At 47.3% G+C, this 16,160-nt stretch overlaps 1 protein-coding gene across 1 annotated transcript in view; it reads right to left on the bottom strand.

The window, feature by feature from the left end:
• MAML2 (mastermind like transcriptional coactivator 2) overlaps positions 1-16,160 on the bottom strand; it is a 155,105-nt gene that overhangs the window by 38,031 nt on the left and 100,914 nt on the right. The window contains exon 2 of the mRNA XM_083736210.1: positions 12,720-14,186. Coding sequence (XP_083592336.1) covers positions 12,720-14,186 — 1,467 coding nt within the window. The remainder of the gene's footprint in view (positions 1-12,719; positions 14,187-16,160) is intronic.

The following is a 16,160-nucleotide window of genomic DNA, read 5'->3' as shown; positions in this document are numbered from 1 at the left end:
TTTCTACTTTTCGGCTGTGAGAGAAATTCCACGGTTACACCTCCTGAGGGATTTGTGAAAGTGTTACCTCAAAACATCAAACATACATATCTGAAGGATCGTTTTTTTACTTTGCTATTAAGTCTTCTAAAACTGCCGTGTTAATGAGCCTTTTTTCTCTGATGAAGGAAAATGATACTTTCTCCCTCAAGGCTTGAAGCAACATTTAGAGAATGGAAAGACAATAGCTGTGCAATAGCTAAGAGTCTGTGCTTTATGGAAGTATAACACCCCAGATTTCATTTTTGTATTCTTTAGTTGGAGGAGAACTACAAAAGGCCTTTGTCAGAGAAAACCCGCCAATCAGAGTACGGCCCTTCCTCTTCCTCTGTGATACCAATCTGGTGCCCCCAGACCAGGGATTTGGTACATTTTTGATTCAGTTTTCCTTTCAAAGCAGATCGATCAAATTCACACCCACCCACCCCAAAAATAGGAGAAGCAAAACACTGCCCCCCCCACCCCATGCACATTATCTAAATGCTGGGATTCAGTTTGTCAACCAAACACTTGTTTTTTTTAAAAAAATGCACATATTAGGGAAAAGTGTGTAAATGTATGACAATATTAGTGGAAAAAAACTTACAAAGATAGTACATTATACTGAGAGAAACTGCTTGCAGAAATACGTACGTTAGTCAAAATTGCACGCAACAAGATGTTTGCTAGAAATTGAGAAGAATTTTCATGAGCGTTAAACAGAAAATTATGGAATTGTAGAGTGAGAAGAGGAGATTGAATGGTGGAAATTTGGGGATGCTGAGGAACAATTAATTACCACTTTTAATCAGTGATCAAGCCATTAAGTAATGGATATTACCAATTATGTTTTTAAAAAAATAAAAAAGTGGATTTAGAACTCTGTCTATCCTTGGACTTGCTAGGCTGTCTTGGGCAATTTCCCATCCTCAAAATGATATTCAGACCTCCTAGAGCTGTCATGGCGGTGAGAAAAATACCAAAACACGTTAGAAGTGTAGTTCAGCCAAGGAACTAACAGCTCGATCCTGTAAGCTGGTTGCTGAAACAACAGATCACAATGAAGTGCAGCGTAGCAGCTCAAAGACCGGATGATGAATCAGAAAATCCCTGGGTCACGTATCACCTCAGCAATGAGCTCACTATGAGGCCTTTGGCAATCCTTTCTGAACGTCAGTGACCCCCTCCATTTCAAAACAACTCCCTCTAATACCAAACTCTGGGGATGTGTGCCAACAGGGCTGGAGCTAAAACAGGGTGACTGTTTGTGTGGGATCAACATGTTCGGGGTATGTGTGCGTGTGGATGCCAAGGCTTGCAGAAGTACAGTACCCCAAGCAGTTTTAACCGTCAACCCCTTTTCCTGAGGGACTCTGGGAATTGTAACTCCTTTGGGTGAAGCCATGAGCGTTTAAAGCTGTGTCGCGGTGCTTTAAACGCAGCCACAATGGAACCAGCGGCAAGCCTTGCAAGAGCAAACCAGGACGAATGCTGAACAAACAGGTTATCCTGAGGGGTCCTTCGTTCTTTTGAACGGCACGTCCTCTTCGAAGCCGCTTTTGGGTGTTTTCAAAGCAGAAAAAGGAATGAACTCCCACAGCATACCTCCTACCATGCGGGACCATTGTGGTTTAACCACAACGGCTGAAAAAGATTGCGAGGTTAACAGGGAAACGTGTCTGGGTTGTTTTGTTTTGTTTTGCAGATGCTAGCTCCTGGATCTGGGCCTTGAGTACATAAACACTCTTCTCCTCCCTCTCCGTACTGATGGATTGTTAGAAGGGGCTTCCCTCCTGTTTCACATACTGACACAGATCCACATCTTTCCTAGCCGCCTGCTCGGACTTCTCACAGTCGTCTCGACCAATCAGGGTTGGGATCCAGTCCCTGGGGACGACTCAGGCATCCCACTTTGGCAGAGGCTCTCATTCCCATGGAAGGAAGCGCCATTTTTACACCCTCCGCAGCATTCGACATTAGATGGCCACATTCTCATACGTTCTTGCTCATTTCCTCACAAACGTTTCTCCTCAGCGAGAGGAGGCAAACCACCCTGCGCAGAGCAAAGGAGTGTCCATGGCGGCCCACCCCCCCCACCCCATTTTGCTGAAAAGTAAATCAATGACAAGAAAGCATTAAAGCTGCCTTCAGCTACGTTGTGCTGCACTGGAAAAACCTGGGCTTGCAAGGTCTTTTCACATTTTCCACTCTCCCGAGTGTGGTGGGATGGGCGACACATGAATCCCGGAGGTTACCTACTCCCAGCTCCCTGACGATTCAGGAAAACCCACGATTACAACATCCCTGACAGGTAGCCCATTCAAGCTCTGCTTACAGACCTTGAGCGAAGGAGATCCTGCCATCTCCTGTGGTAAAGGTAAAGGGACCCCTGACCATTATGTCCAGTCATGGCCGACTCTGGGGTTGCGGCGCTCATCTCGCTTTATTGGCCGAGGGAGCCGGCGTACAGCTTCCGGGTCATGTGGCCAGCATGACTAAGCCGCTTCTGGCGAACCAGAGCAGCGCACGGAAACGCCATTTACCTTCCCTCCGGAGTGGTACCTATTTATCTACTTGCACTTTGACGTGCTTTCGAACTGCTAGGTTGGCAGGAGCAGGGACTGAACAGCGGGAGCTCACCCCGTCGCGGGGATTCGAACCGCCAACCTTCTGATCGGCAAGTCCTAGGCTCTGTGGTTTAACCCACAGCGCCACCTGCATCCCAAGCCCTCCTGTGGTAGGTCTTCCTCAAAAGACCATACAGGTCCGTAGTGTCCTAATATTTGGCGAAAGTGCCCTTTGTTCTCATTTGAACAACTGTAAAACAAATCAGCTCGATCATTTGTGAGACAACCCTCCAAATAAAGGATGAAGCAAATGTGGTTCCAGGAGAGGGGGCCCATACTAGTCAGTTCAGGAAAAAAAAAACCTTTTCAGTTTTCACAAAATGCTTGGGCTGATCTTCGTTCTCTCTGAGGGGCTCTGCTTATGAGGGACCCCCACCCCCTTTTCTGCTTCTCGGGCCTCATAAAACTGCTCAGATGGGCACTCCCTTTGTTGCAGTTTTGCAGCGTCCCTTTATTTAAGTCAAATAAATATTTAAGGCAAGAATGAGCACAAAGGCTACACAAAGCAGTGAGGGGAGGAGGGCAGGCTGCCCTGGAAGTGGGCAGCGCCAGAGGCAGCACCCCTCCCTCATCCACACAGACATACAACTTCCCCCACACCCTCTGATTCACACCCAGAGATCACGACTTTTCCTGCTCTCTCTCTCTGACACACAACCTTTCCTTCCTTGTCTGTCTCCCCCATTCTTTCCCCCCCCCCGACCCCTCACACTATAAACCTCCCTCCCTAACTGCATCAACGGGGAGTGAACTCCTGGGGAATACCGTAAGTCCCTCAACACTTGAACAGAGATCTTGGGAGAACATGTTGAAGTCTGTACTTCCCAGTGATCCCGGGGCAGCTAAAATTTCTGCCCCGGTGGTTTCCCCCCGGAGCAGTCTTTGGGTCCCCAGATGTTGTGACTACAAATCCCATCATCCCTAGCTACTGGACTTCCTAGCTAAGGATGATGGGAGTCGTAGTCCAATGTCTGGGGGCCCAAGGCTGAGAAAGGTTGATGCAGAGGATGGATGGGCCACACTGAGAGTGACTGCAGATTGCATGATGCCCAGACCATGTGAAATCTAATTCTACTCCAGCCTGGCCAACGGCAAGGGATGATGGGAGATGGAGTCCAACTGCACCCTGAGAGCTACAGGTTTTGCTTGTTAATTTATTTATTTTTTAAAAAATAATTCACGTGGAACGTCACTTACAGCACAGTGGAGCTCTCTCAAGGGATGGTACCTATCCGCTTCAGCTGAATTGCCAGCTGTGTCCTTATCTGGAGTAAACGGACCTTGCCATAGGCGCTCACGATCTGGTTACAGCCAGGCTAGACTACTGAAATGCGTTGTTTCTGGGGCTGCCTTTGAAGATAGATTGGAGGCTACAGAAGACCTTCTTCTTTCAAGCCTTTTCAATAAATTTAATTTATTAAATAAATTTAATAAAATAAAATAAAATAAGTGGGAGATCTTTATCCCCCAATTTATCTGGATTGAAACTACATTTAATTGCTTGCGTACCTATGTTTGTTTTTAAATAAAGTTTGCATTGTTTTAAATCTATGGAATCGTTTTCAATTGCCTTTTACACATGTTTTATGGGTATATCCGCTTTATTTTTTTATGATTGCTGTCAGGGGCTCAGGAGCAGAGGCACAGGAGAGGGAGGAAATGGAGAGCGAGGGGGAGGAATCCGAAGGGAGTGTAGGCGGTGACAGTGATCAGAGGGATTCCATGAGCCTCTCCAGCGAATCGGAAGATTCACAGAAGGGAGCGCCGATGGCCAGGGCAAGGGGGGTGCCAAGGGGGAAACCCCAGAAGGAAGGGGCCAGGGGGGACTCCCAGAGCAGCAGTTGGAAATCAGGACCAGCTTCCCCACCAGAGCGCAGTGGGGGGGAGGAGTCCCAGGCATCGGGACCAGTGTTTTCACCACCAGCGAGAGGAGATGAGTCAGGATTGGCCACGCCTCCATCGGAGAGCGGGGAAACGGTCAAGAGGAAAGTTACCGGCTGGGCGCGCGCGCCAAGTTCAAATGTACAGGCGAGCGGCACAGCAGGTAGCCCGGATAGGGAGCCAGGTCCTAAAGCCCGCCGGAAGGAGGGGCAAGACTCAGGGGGGTCAGCGTCAGAAGAGTCCAGAAAGGAGGAAACCCCAGGGGGCAGAAGGACCCAGAGGAGGAAAGAACAACGGAAGAGGTGGAGTAAGGCTAGAGTCTTAAACTGGTGTCTAAGAGGTGGAGACTCAGATGGAGCTTCGCCGGTCTAGATTCTAAGACGTAGAGTTGCACGCTGCGGTTTTGGAAATGGAAACTAATCTTCAATAAAGACTTTTATACGTTATTACTGACTAGCATTGGTCCTCTGTGAGCTGGGACCTGGAGGCAACTCTGACAGTTGCGTACTTCATTGTTGTAAGCCACCCTGGGACTTTGGGGTGAAGGGCAGGCCAGAATCTAAACAAGCAAACAAACTTCACCTGGCGCAGAATACATCTTCTAGGTTGCTTGTGGCGGCTGGGCAATCTGAGAATACAGCATTGATTCTGTACTAGGTGTGCTGATGGGTCCAATTTATGGTGGTGGTGATTATCTTTCAAGAGGTAAACAGTTTGGGACAGTGCTGTTTGAAGAATCACCTGCTTCAACTTGCCTGAGCCTGAAGACTGGCCACAGTAGTCCTACTCACTAGTCATAGAATCATAGAGTTGGAAGAGACCACAAAGGCCATCGAGTCCAACCCCCTGCCAAGCAGGAAACACCATCAGAGCACTCCTGACATATGGTTGTCAAGCCTCTGCTTAAAGACCTCCAAAGAAGGAGACTCCACCACACTCCTTGGCAGCAAATTCCACTGTAGAACAGCTCTTACTGTCAGGAAGTTCTACTTAATGTTTAGGTGGAATCTTCTTTCTTGTAGTTTGGAACCATTGCTCCATGTCCACTTCTCTGGAGCAGCAGAAAACAACCTTTCTCCCTCCTCTATGTGACCTCCTTTTATATATTTGAACATGGCTATCATATCACCCCTTAACCTCCTCTTCTCCAGGCTAAACATGCCCAGCTCCCTTAGCCGTTAGTCAGGGCACAACAAACAGGGTCTTTTCTGTGCTGGCCTCATACTTGCAAACTGTGCTTTCAAGGGAAGGTACACTTGGCTCCCTTCCTGTCTATTTGTAAATGGGCCTTTAACACCTGGATGTTTCAGCTCCGCTTAGAATTTGATGTTAGTTTCACATTGTTTTAATGGTTATTATTTCTCACAAACCACTAGATGTTTTACTACAATCAAGAGGTATTATCAGACTCTCCTAGTGTCCCTATTTTCCACAGACAGTCCTGGATTACGTAAGCTGGGCCAGTTTCTGAATTGATCCCAGAATGTCCCACTTTCCCTTAGGATATCCCTATTTTCACTGGAGAAATGTTGAGAGGGTGTGGAGTTATGCGACCCCTGAGCCAAGGAGATAAGTAACTATACAACCTTCAAAAGACACCTGAAGTCAGCCCTGTACAGGGAAGTTTTTTAATGTTTAATTATGTTTTTAATATGTTGGAAGCCACCCAAAGTGGCTGGGGTAACCCAGTCAGATGGGTGGAGTATAAACAATAAAATTATTCTCATTATTATGGAAGAGGACGTCCCTATTTTCACCAGAGAAATATTGGAGGGTATGGTATATAAATGTCATTAAAATAAATATTTTGATTTCGATTTGGGAAGGTTACTTGGATAACGTGTGACTTATCCGGACTATTATTTCATGTTGTTGTTGTTGTTTTAATTTTTTTTGTAAAAAGCCGTCAAGGTCCCTTTAAGGACAGTATAATATCTATATATAAAATAAATGCTCCTCTTGAACACCCTTAGGTGACATTGACTCCAGACTCCTGTGGCTTCATCACCAGCTCTCACTGTCCTCCAGCGTCAATAGTTCGTAGTCCCTTTCGCTCATGCGGTATTTGAGATGAACAAATTTATAATTTACGGGCCTTTTACGGACTTGCTATTTCCACACAGAGGGCCTATTCATCAATCTCTCAGGAAGTCTCAACAAAGAAAGTGATTGATGGATATATATGGTTTCTTTAGTGCTCCTGTTCTTGATGCAGTAAATGATTCTGAGCTCGCCCTCCCCTCTCCGTGGCCCACTCTCTCTCACACACACAAACCCGCTTCAATGCACACAGTGTAATTTCCATGAGCAACATGACCCATTTACTCTGATGTGGCAGAAGACAGAGGCCTTAAAAGTGGGCCTGCAGGTCTTGAGGTTGCAACGCGGACATGCCTTCCGAAGCCCTTTTTTGCACAACTAGCATTTTGATTCCAGGGGCAGCTCTGCTGTAGTAGAGAGACGTCCCTGGGAACTAGAGAACTGGTGAATATGTCAATTCTGGCTTCTCCCGGTTTCTCGTTCCACTCCTCCCATCTTAAATTCAGTTCTAAGAACCTAGGAAGATCCTGCTGGATCAATGGCCCTTTAGCCAAGGGCAGACTTTGCTCTTTCAGATTTCAGCAGCAAGGCCAAAATTCTGCTCAATGGAAGGGCACTGCTTACCCTAAAGAGGCCAGGACCCACCTGCATGGGGGAGGCCCGTAGCTGAGGGGCAGAACATTTGCTTTGTATGCAGAAGGTTCCAAGCAACAGAGGCTGGTCCATTTAGGCAGATGCCCTGCTAGGCTCAGGCTGCGCTCAGCCAGGCAGCCCCCGGGTGCCTTTCTTGTGACTTACAATCGGTCAGATCTGCCTGTCACTGGGTCTGAATCTACCCTCTATTGACCAGAAGAAGAAGAGGAGTTTGGATTTGATATCCCGCTTTATCACTACCTGAAGGAGTCTCAAAGCGGCTAACATTCTCCTTTCCCTTCCTACCCCACAACAAACACTCTGTGAGGTGAGTGGGGCTGAGAGACTTCAGAGAAGTGTGACTGGCCCAAGGTCACCCAGCAGCTGCATGTGGAGGAGTGGAGACACGAACCCGGTTCACCAGATTATGAGGCCACCGCTCTTAACCACTACACCACACTGGCTCTCTGTCTGAAACCTTGGAGAGCTGCTGCCAGCCAGTGTCGAGAAACACTGAACTAGATGAACCGATGGGGCCGACTCAGCATAAATCATCTTCCTGCATTCCTCTGAGCATCATCCCGGAGAAGCCATGTGCGAAGAAACCTGCCATGTGTTTGAACCCGTATGCTTAATTTCACTTTTCCCCAGAACAGAAGGGCCATGTTCTTATTGTTCAGGCTCAGTCCACTGCATTGCTGGTGGGTTCACTAATTGGGAGACGAATACAGACCTGGCCATGGTTTGTTTGGTTTTCCTTTAAAGAGAGGTCCCCGCCCCAATGGACGGCGCACAGCACACTGGAGACGAATGAAGTGACTCATTAGCTTCAGTCTTCTTTTGATCAAAGCAACGCAAGCGCTGAGGACTGCTGCCCTTCCTCAGCCCTCCGTGGAATCTATGGGTCCTCAGAGCAAACATTCCAGCCTCCCTAATTCCCTGCCTCCCTTTCACATATGACTTTAATGAACTATTAATGTGCAAATCCATTGGTTAATGGGTCACTAATAGCTTCTAACTTGTTTTGAGCTCCTTTGGGGAGGGGAGAGAAGCATCTGGGTGTGTTCACAGGTGACGCTAATAATAGGGTTCCTCTCCAAAGCTGTGTTCTGTTTTGTTTCTGCACTTGCCAATATGGTTAATGCGTCACGCAGCATAGAGAAAAACGACCATTCTACAAAACTGAATCATGCGATGTTTTAACTATGGCTGTTTTAATTCAGATTGAGCATATCACTTCCTGAGATCTGGGTGGGGGATACAGATGTCGTTGAACAACACCTAACAGCCAGCATCGCCAGTGAAGGGAGCTGTAATCCAAAAACATTCTGAGGGTGATTTGTGAAGATGGGACACTAGGCTACCACAACTGATGATACCTTTGGTATATAGAACACAGAGGCCTGGATGTTCTGCAGGAAAAACATGTGCTCTGGATCAAAGTTGACAGCAGCACAGTGGTACCTCGGGTTACATACGCTTCAGGTTACATACGTTTAAAGTTATAGACTCTGCTAACCCAGAAATATTACCTCAGGTTAAGAACTTTGCTTCAGGATGAGAACAGAAATCGTGCTCCGGCGGCACGATTAGCCCCATTAGCTAAAGTGGTGCTTCAGGTTAAGAACAGTTTCAGGTTAAGAACGGACCTCCGGAATGAATTAAGTACTTAACCCGAGGTACCACTGTACAGTGGTACCTCTGGATGCGAATGGGATCCGTTCCAGAGCCCCGTTCGCATCCTGAAGCGAACGTAAGACAGGACTGCACGTTGTGTTTCGCCACTTCCTCGCATGACGTCATTTTGAGTGTCTGCGCATGTGCAAGGGGCGAAACCTGGATGTAACGTGCTCCGTTACTTCCGGGTCGCCGCGGAGCGCAACCCGAAAATATTTAAACTGAAGCGTATTCATCCTGAGGTATGACTGTACAATTGACCTGCACTAAAAACCAATTGTTCTGCACATGTGTAAGTCTCCCTCTCTGCAAGGAATTCTACGCATGCAACTGCACTTTTCGCAATGCATATTTTTAAAGGATTACCGCTACACTGCTTCCTTCCCATAATAAACATTTGATAAGGCCAATGGGTTGTGGGTCACTCTCCCATAGCTCACTGCGACATCAGAGAAGCCCAGTCAATAGCATAGGGTAGGGGTGCGTTTGTTTGTCTCAGAGGTCAAGATCATTCTCAAGCAAGTTTCCAAAGGTGCTTGAACACGTGATTTGTATGTTATTGTAAGATACCACACACATTTTTTTTAATATGTGGTCTTAATCTCTCTCCCCTACCCCCCCCCCGACTTCAGTCACTTTGGAAAGGGGAGCAGGGATAAGATGACTGAAATTTCATGTGCATGTATGAATGTGTGCATGCACACAGCTGCACACTCATGCACGTACAACGCTACCAAATCTCACCTAAATTGATATTCAAGGGGAATGTGGAAGATCACAGAGAATGTAGAAATTTGAGAAAGGAAGAACAAACATGTGGGAAGTCTCTCCTGAAAAGCAACACAGATGAAGTAGGGGGGTGGGGGAATCCTGCACGGTGGCACAAACTACTGCGTTCATTTCCCCATTTCTTGAGAAACCAAGCGGTTCTCTTTGAATCGTATGCTCAGTCCCTAAAGGCAGAAGCCATGAAGTTAGAAAATCCTTTCCTCCCCCACCCGTGGCCTGACACAAAGCGCCAGTGACAGGCAGAGAAATAAGCCTTGTGCTGTCACTTAGCAAGCTTTAGCTTGATAAAGACATGTCTCAAAGTGCTTTTTCGAGACTTTAGAGCCAGAAAATTACAGAGGGTTATCAGCTGTGGATAAAAACAATGTACACATTTAGGAAGAGTTCCAATTGCAGCACCCTTCTTTGACAGGAGAGCTACAACTGTTTTTCGAGACCTGTCTGCTTACGTTTCCCTGCTTTTTAAATAACGGTGGCCTCAATTCAGCCTCTGTAGCAATGCTTATTAAGAAAGCACTCTGCTTAGTAAGCACTGGTGGCTGAGAAATAATCTTCTGCCACAACGTTTCAGATGCCTGTTAGCAAACAAGTTTGTCACGAACAACCTCCTTCTGCTGAACGGATACTGACTCGGCTCAGACGTAATGGCAACCCATGGTTATGTATTTGCTGCACAAGCAAAGATGAGCATTGAACCTGCATGCCATCCTCCTTTACAATTGAGGGGGTGGAGATTTAAAACATATTTTCATGGTTTGTGGCAAACTGCAATTTCCTGAATACAGGAAACTGTGGTTTGTACAAAAGACAGTTAACAAACCAGGAAATGAACCAAGATTAGACTGTGGTTTGGTCTCCTAGTTTGTTAGTAAAATATGGTTTGTACAAACCACAGTTTCCTCTTTTCGGATTAAACAGGAAATTGTGGTTTGATACAAACCATGAACATATGAGAACAAGGGAGGGAGGGAGGAGCAGCATATAAACCTGAGGCTTATTCATATAATGTCAGACAATGGTTTGTTATTGTGACTGAGTGGGAACTCCTGAGTTTTTTATGTGCTCTATTTTCTTCCTACCTTCTCTACCGGTTATTGACTGATATAAATATAAATACATTACAACCCTGTCAGAAAGCTGAGATTGACAGGAAGATGTTAGAGTGAGTTTGTGCAGACATTTCGCACATCACCCTCAGAGCACAGAGGAACATTTCTGAATGCACAGTTAAAAGCCATTGAGGCATCAGGAGACAGTCCTCGCCTTGTGCCACCTCTCTGTTTACCTGTCTGAAAATTCTGCGCTCAAGCAAAAAAACCCCCAAAAACCTGACACAAACCCACAGGCATCTGATCGGCCACTGTGGGAAATAAAGTACTGGACTATATAGGCCCTTGGTCAGTTCCATCTGGACTCCTATGTTCTTATGTTTGTCAACTTAAAGCTGTCAACACTGACTGGCAGTGTCAAACACGTGACATTCCCAGCCCTACAGATGTCAGAGTTTGAATCTGGGACCTTTTGCATGCAAAACAGATGCTCAACCACTGAGTGGTGAATCTGCCCACCTTGGTTTCTCTCAGTATCTCATTTTTTCAACCCTTTGTTGATTTCCCCATGTAAGTTTGAGGCTGGTTTTTTAAAAAAGTCAATAATAATAATAATAATAATAATAATAATAATAATAATAATAAAATAATTAAAGCCCGCCCAACTGGCTGGGTTTCCCCAGCCACTCTGGTCAGCTCCCAGCAGAGTATTAAAAACATAATAAAACATCAAACATTTAAAACTTCCCTAAACAGGGCTGCATTCAGATGTCTTCTAAAAGTCAGGTAGTTGTTTGACATCTGATGGGAGGGTGTTCCACAGGGCGGGCGCCACTAACAAAAAGGCCCTCTGCTTGGTTCCCTGTAACCTCACTTCTCACAGGGAGGGAACTGCCAGAAGGCGCTTGGCACTGAACGATGGTGGTGGAGACGCTCCTTCAGATATACTGTGTCAAGACCATTTAGGGCTTTAAAGGTCAGCACCAACACTTTGAATTGTGCTCGGAAATGTCCTGGGAGCCACCAGCAATTTCTCCTAATTTTGTCTGCTACAGATGCATTCAAGCTCCCAGCAATATCTCAGTGCAGGCCTGGCGCCAGGACACAGGATCCTCAGGCAAATTCTAGGGCCCTTTAGTCCCAGCAGGGCACCACTGGTGCGGCTGCCCCCATCTCTGCAGCTGATGTGTGACTCATTTGAGTGGTGATGAGGCCTTAGGGAATGGCCCCGACTGAGCAAAACACCTGTACTCATTGGCACCACCATCTGCCAGCCTTGCCCCTGGCACACACACACACACTGGGAGCAATACAATTCAGATGGCAACGCAACGTGGGTGCTTTCTGTTGAATGGTAGGAGAAATATCTTGCTGGTCAGAGCGGTCCAACAATGGAACCGATTACAGTGGTACCTCTGGTTACGAACTCAATTCTTTCCGGAGGTCCGTTCTTAACCTGAAACCGTTCTTAACCTGAGGTACCACTTTAGCTAATGGGGCTTCCCGCTGCTGCTGTGCCACCGCCATGCAATTTCTGTTCTCATCCTGAGGTAAAGTTCTTAACCTGAGGTACTACTTGCAGGTTAGCGGAGTGTGTAACCTGAAGTGTTTGTAACCTGAGGTACCACTGTACCTTGAAGGGCAGTGTGCTTTCCCTTGCTGAAGATCTTCAAGCAAATGGCTTAAAGGCCCTCTGTTGGGTGACACTCTTAACTCTGGGTTTCCTGCGTCGAGCAGGAAGGGAGAGGTTAGGCTACATCCAGTGTGGTGACCCTCTGGCCCTCCAGATGTTGCCAAACTCCAACTCCCATCACCCCTGTTCACTGGCCATGTTTGCTGGGGCTTATGGGAACTGTAGGTTGACAACTTCCATAGGGCCCCCTATCCTGAACCAAGTGGCCTGCTAAAAGGCCCCTGCATCTCAGATTGTAGAAAGCCCTTCCCCTCCCAACCCTACTAATTTTCACAAATCACTGAACTATCCTGTTGAAAGAAGCAAGCTTACCAGCTGGTGCTGAGGCGGGAGAGGATACTGAAGGCCCGAAACCGGCTGGCCTTGCAGCATTTTCTGCAGCAGGATCTTCTGCTGCAAAGCTAAGGGTATGTTCGGTGGCCTCTGCAGAGGCTGGCTTGGGAGAGGCTGAGGTGGCCGTGTCTGCTGCTGCTGGTTCTGTTGTTGCACCGCGGCAGAATTAGATTGCTGCTGCTGCTGCTGTGCATAGTGCAGAATGGAAGGCTTGTTTTGGGAACCCAAAACGGAAGGCATCTGCTGGCTGGCTTGCTCCGAGTTGAAATGAAACAAAGGCTTGATGTTGTTCTGAGGCTCCTCCAGAGACATCTGGCCGCTGCTTATATAACCCCTGTTCAGGTCCTGAGGCTTTCGCTGCATCATCATGTTCATGGGATTGCCCTGGGGCATGGAGCTTGGCCGGTAAAGGTAGTTATTTATCCCTTTCGGCTGGTTCCCATTCCCGGGGACGCCAGGCATTCCGGAGCTTTGAGGGCTGAACTGCTGCTGGTGGAAAGGAGGGCTGGAGATCTTCTCCTGGACGAAGGACCCAGGAGAAGGCTCGGCGGATGTCAAAGCGGGCCAGGGGGACGGCGGCTGGCTTTGCTGGCACTGCTGAATAAGGGCATGTTGCTGTCGGTTGGCCGCGATCTGCTTCAACTGCTGGGCGTGGGAGACCTCCTGCCAGCTGGCCAAGGGCCGGTTGGGAACTGAAGACCCTTGAGATGGAGGAGTCTGAGTCTGAGGTGCTGAAGGAATCGGCGATGAGGCGGACATAGTGGCCCCGGACATCGTGTAAGCTGGACCCGTGGAAGAAGGCCTCATCTGGGGAGACCCCACGGAAGCCTGGTTCAGACCTGGCGAGTACTCTTGCTTGATCACCATCTTGTCCATCTGCAAGGAGGAAGACCTGGCCGAGGGTGCTCTCTGGACCTGCTGCCCGAGGTCGATGCTAAAGGGCTCGTCTTTATTGATGGTGGCGTTGATCATGTTTTCCAGCTCAAGGTCGCTCATGGGCGGCACTGAAATATTTGTCAGCTCATTGAACAGCTCCTGAAGTTCCGGGTCCATCAACTGTTCCCCTGCGTCTTCTCCGTATCGCATGGGGAAAGGATTGCCCTGGGAGCCCTGCCCATCCAGGTGCTTACTGCAAGAGCTGGTTTCACCGGGCTCTTTCTTGACCTCCTTTAGAGTCATGTTGAACATCCCGTTTGCGTTGGAGTGGGTGTTGCTGGTTGGGCTGCTGACTTTCCTCTGAGCGCTTTGTTCAGCCGTCAAGGTTCCCAACACCGGCTGGTTGGGGCAATTGTTGCCACAGTGTCCACCTTGCCCCACAGAAAGGTTATTATCGCCCACTCGGATCCTCTTGATATCAAGGAAGGTGCAGTCGGCAATGCCATTAGACCTCTTGTTAATGGCCGGCGACAGATTCACCACCAGTTTTCTCTTCAAGGAACCTTGGAGCTGGAAGGAACAAGGAGACTCTTTATTAGGCATTCAAAAACATCACTACAATTAATGAAACCAACATGTTGGCTTCTAACATGGTGCTTACTACATCAGTGGCGAAGTTTAATTCATGAATGTCTGTCCACTTTGGACATTGCAGCAGTATCTTGTGTTAGGAACAGCCAACAGTGAAATATTATCTTGTCTGCGGTCTTACTGACTGCTCGCAAACTATCAAGGCACCTGTAAGGATCTTATATTGCACTGTTTTTCTCACATGTCTGGAAATCCAGTGGAGGCCCATGCAGCCAGGTTTCTCAATACCTGGTTTGTTATGCACCCTCAAGCCCATGCAAATGCATCTCCTAAGCCATATATTCACCCTACCAGCTGATCACGAATTCCATGCTTCTTCCCACCAACAGCTCGCAACCCCTTCTGTCTCTTTTATGTTCGACAGTTCAACTCCTGCTCAGTTAAGATGTTCATGAGCATTCCACAATGCCACCGGACTACAACTCCCATCATCCCTGACCATTCTGGCCAGGACTATGGGAGCTGGGAGTCTAGCAATGACAGGGAGTCTGCAGGTTTCCTAGTCCTGCTCATTGAAACCCAGGAGTGCCTGACTGTGACTAGATCGTACCATTTTATACCACTTCAGCATTGCCAAACCTATATTTATTTCTTCTGCTTATAACGTTGTGAAAGTGACTCTCATTTCTGTCAACTTTCCAGTGTGATGTGAATTATAAGACTTCTTCAGGAGTAAATAGGTAAGACCACAGCTGAGCTAGATTTTTAAGTCACCTTCAGTCTGCAGGTCCAGCTCTGAACAAAATCTATCTATAATTCAGGGAAGGGGAACTGGAGACCCTACAGATTTGCTGGACTACAACTTGTATCATCCCTGACCATGGATTGTGCTGGCTGGGGCTGATGGGAGTTGGAGTCCAACAATATCTGGAGGGCCCCAGGTTGCCCAGACTTGCTGCAATGGATTTCAGGTGCACCTGAAATACAACCAAAGATAACAGTGTGGTGATATCGGTGATCAGAGACTCTTGGTTACCTAACTTCGTAAAATTCGAACCGTAAGGAGAATGAGGTAATTCACAGGCTTTGTTGATTCCTTCCACTGCATGCTTTCTTTCCAGTAAACCCGGTAAACTACATTTGCTTCTTTTCTCGGTTATCTTTGCACTCCCTTCTGCTAAACCAAAATCACTCTCCAAGTCCCACATTCTTCTTGTGAAGCAAGGAAGTCTCCAGGCAACAAAAGCCATATCCTGGCAGCACATTTTGCTCTTCTCAGCCTTTATTTCATTAATTTACTTTAAAAATAAATAAACCAGCAGCTCTTCAAAATCCCAGGAGCTCTTGGAGTTAAGTGAAAATAAATGCCTAAATCGACCGCAATTCCCAAGACTGCAATCACGCCACTTCTCTTTTCACTACTGTATCTCCTAGACCCAAGCTGTTCTTTACGTTATCTAGGGTATGCAAAGCAATTCAATGGTTTGGCACTGGGAGAGAGTATAGTGATAATGAAGATTAATATCATCCCTCCCCCATGTGCACACACCACTTCGTACCTGGAGCTGGCTCCATCCCTCCTTGTGATCTTCTATCTTTCATCTGCATCACTCAAATGCCTTTTATCAACTTATCATATGAAATGGCCTTGCACTAAGTTAGTTCAATGGTCCAACCAGCCCTGACTTCGTCTATATTGGTTGGCAGTGGCTCTCTAGGGGAGGTACCACAGCTTTCCAATCCTTGATCTAGGCTCTACTCTGACATAATTTTGCGACTCTTCTATACTCCATTTTCTCCTCGAATACGAGTGCAAGCGATCATACCTGAACACTGACCGTCAGCTGATTGTTGGCGTTTGGGAAGCTTTGTCCACAGTGCTTCCTAAACTGGCAATCAGCTGATAGCAGGGGCAGTGTCTCTGGTTTCGCCGCTGGAAGTGAAATGGGAAGT

Source organism: Podarcis gaigeae (assembly GCF_964106915.1).
Source record: "Podarcis gaigeae genome assembly, chromosome: 4".
NCBI lineage: Eukaryota > Metazoa > Chordata > Lepidosauria > Squamata > Lacertidae > Podarcis > Podarcis gaigeae.
The sequence above is the reverse complement of the archived record's forward strand: the minus strand, read 5'-3'. Positions and strand labels throughout refer to the sequence as shown.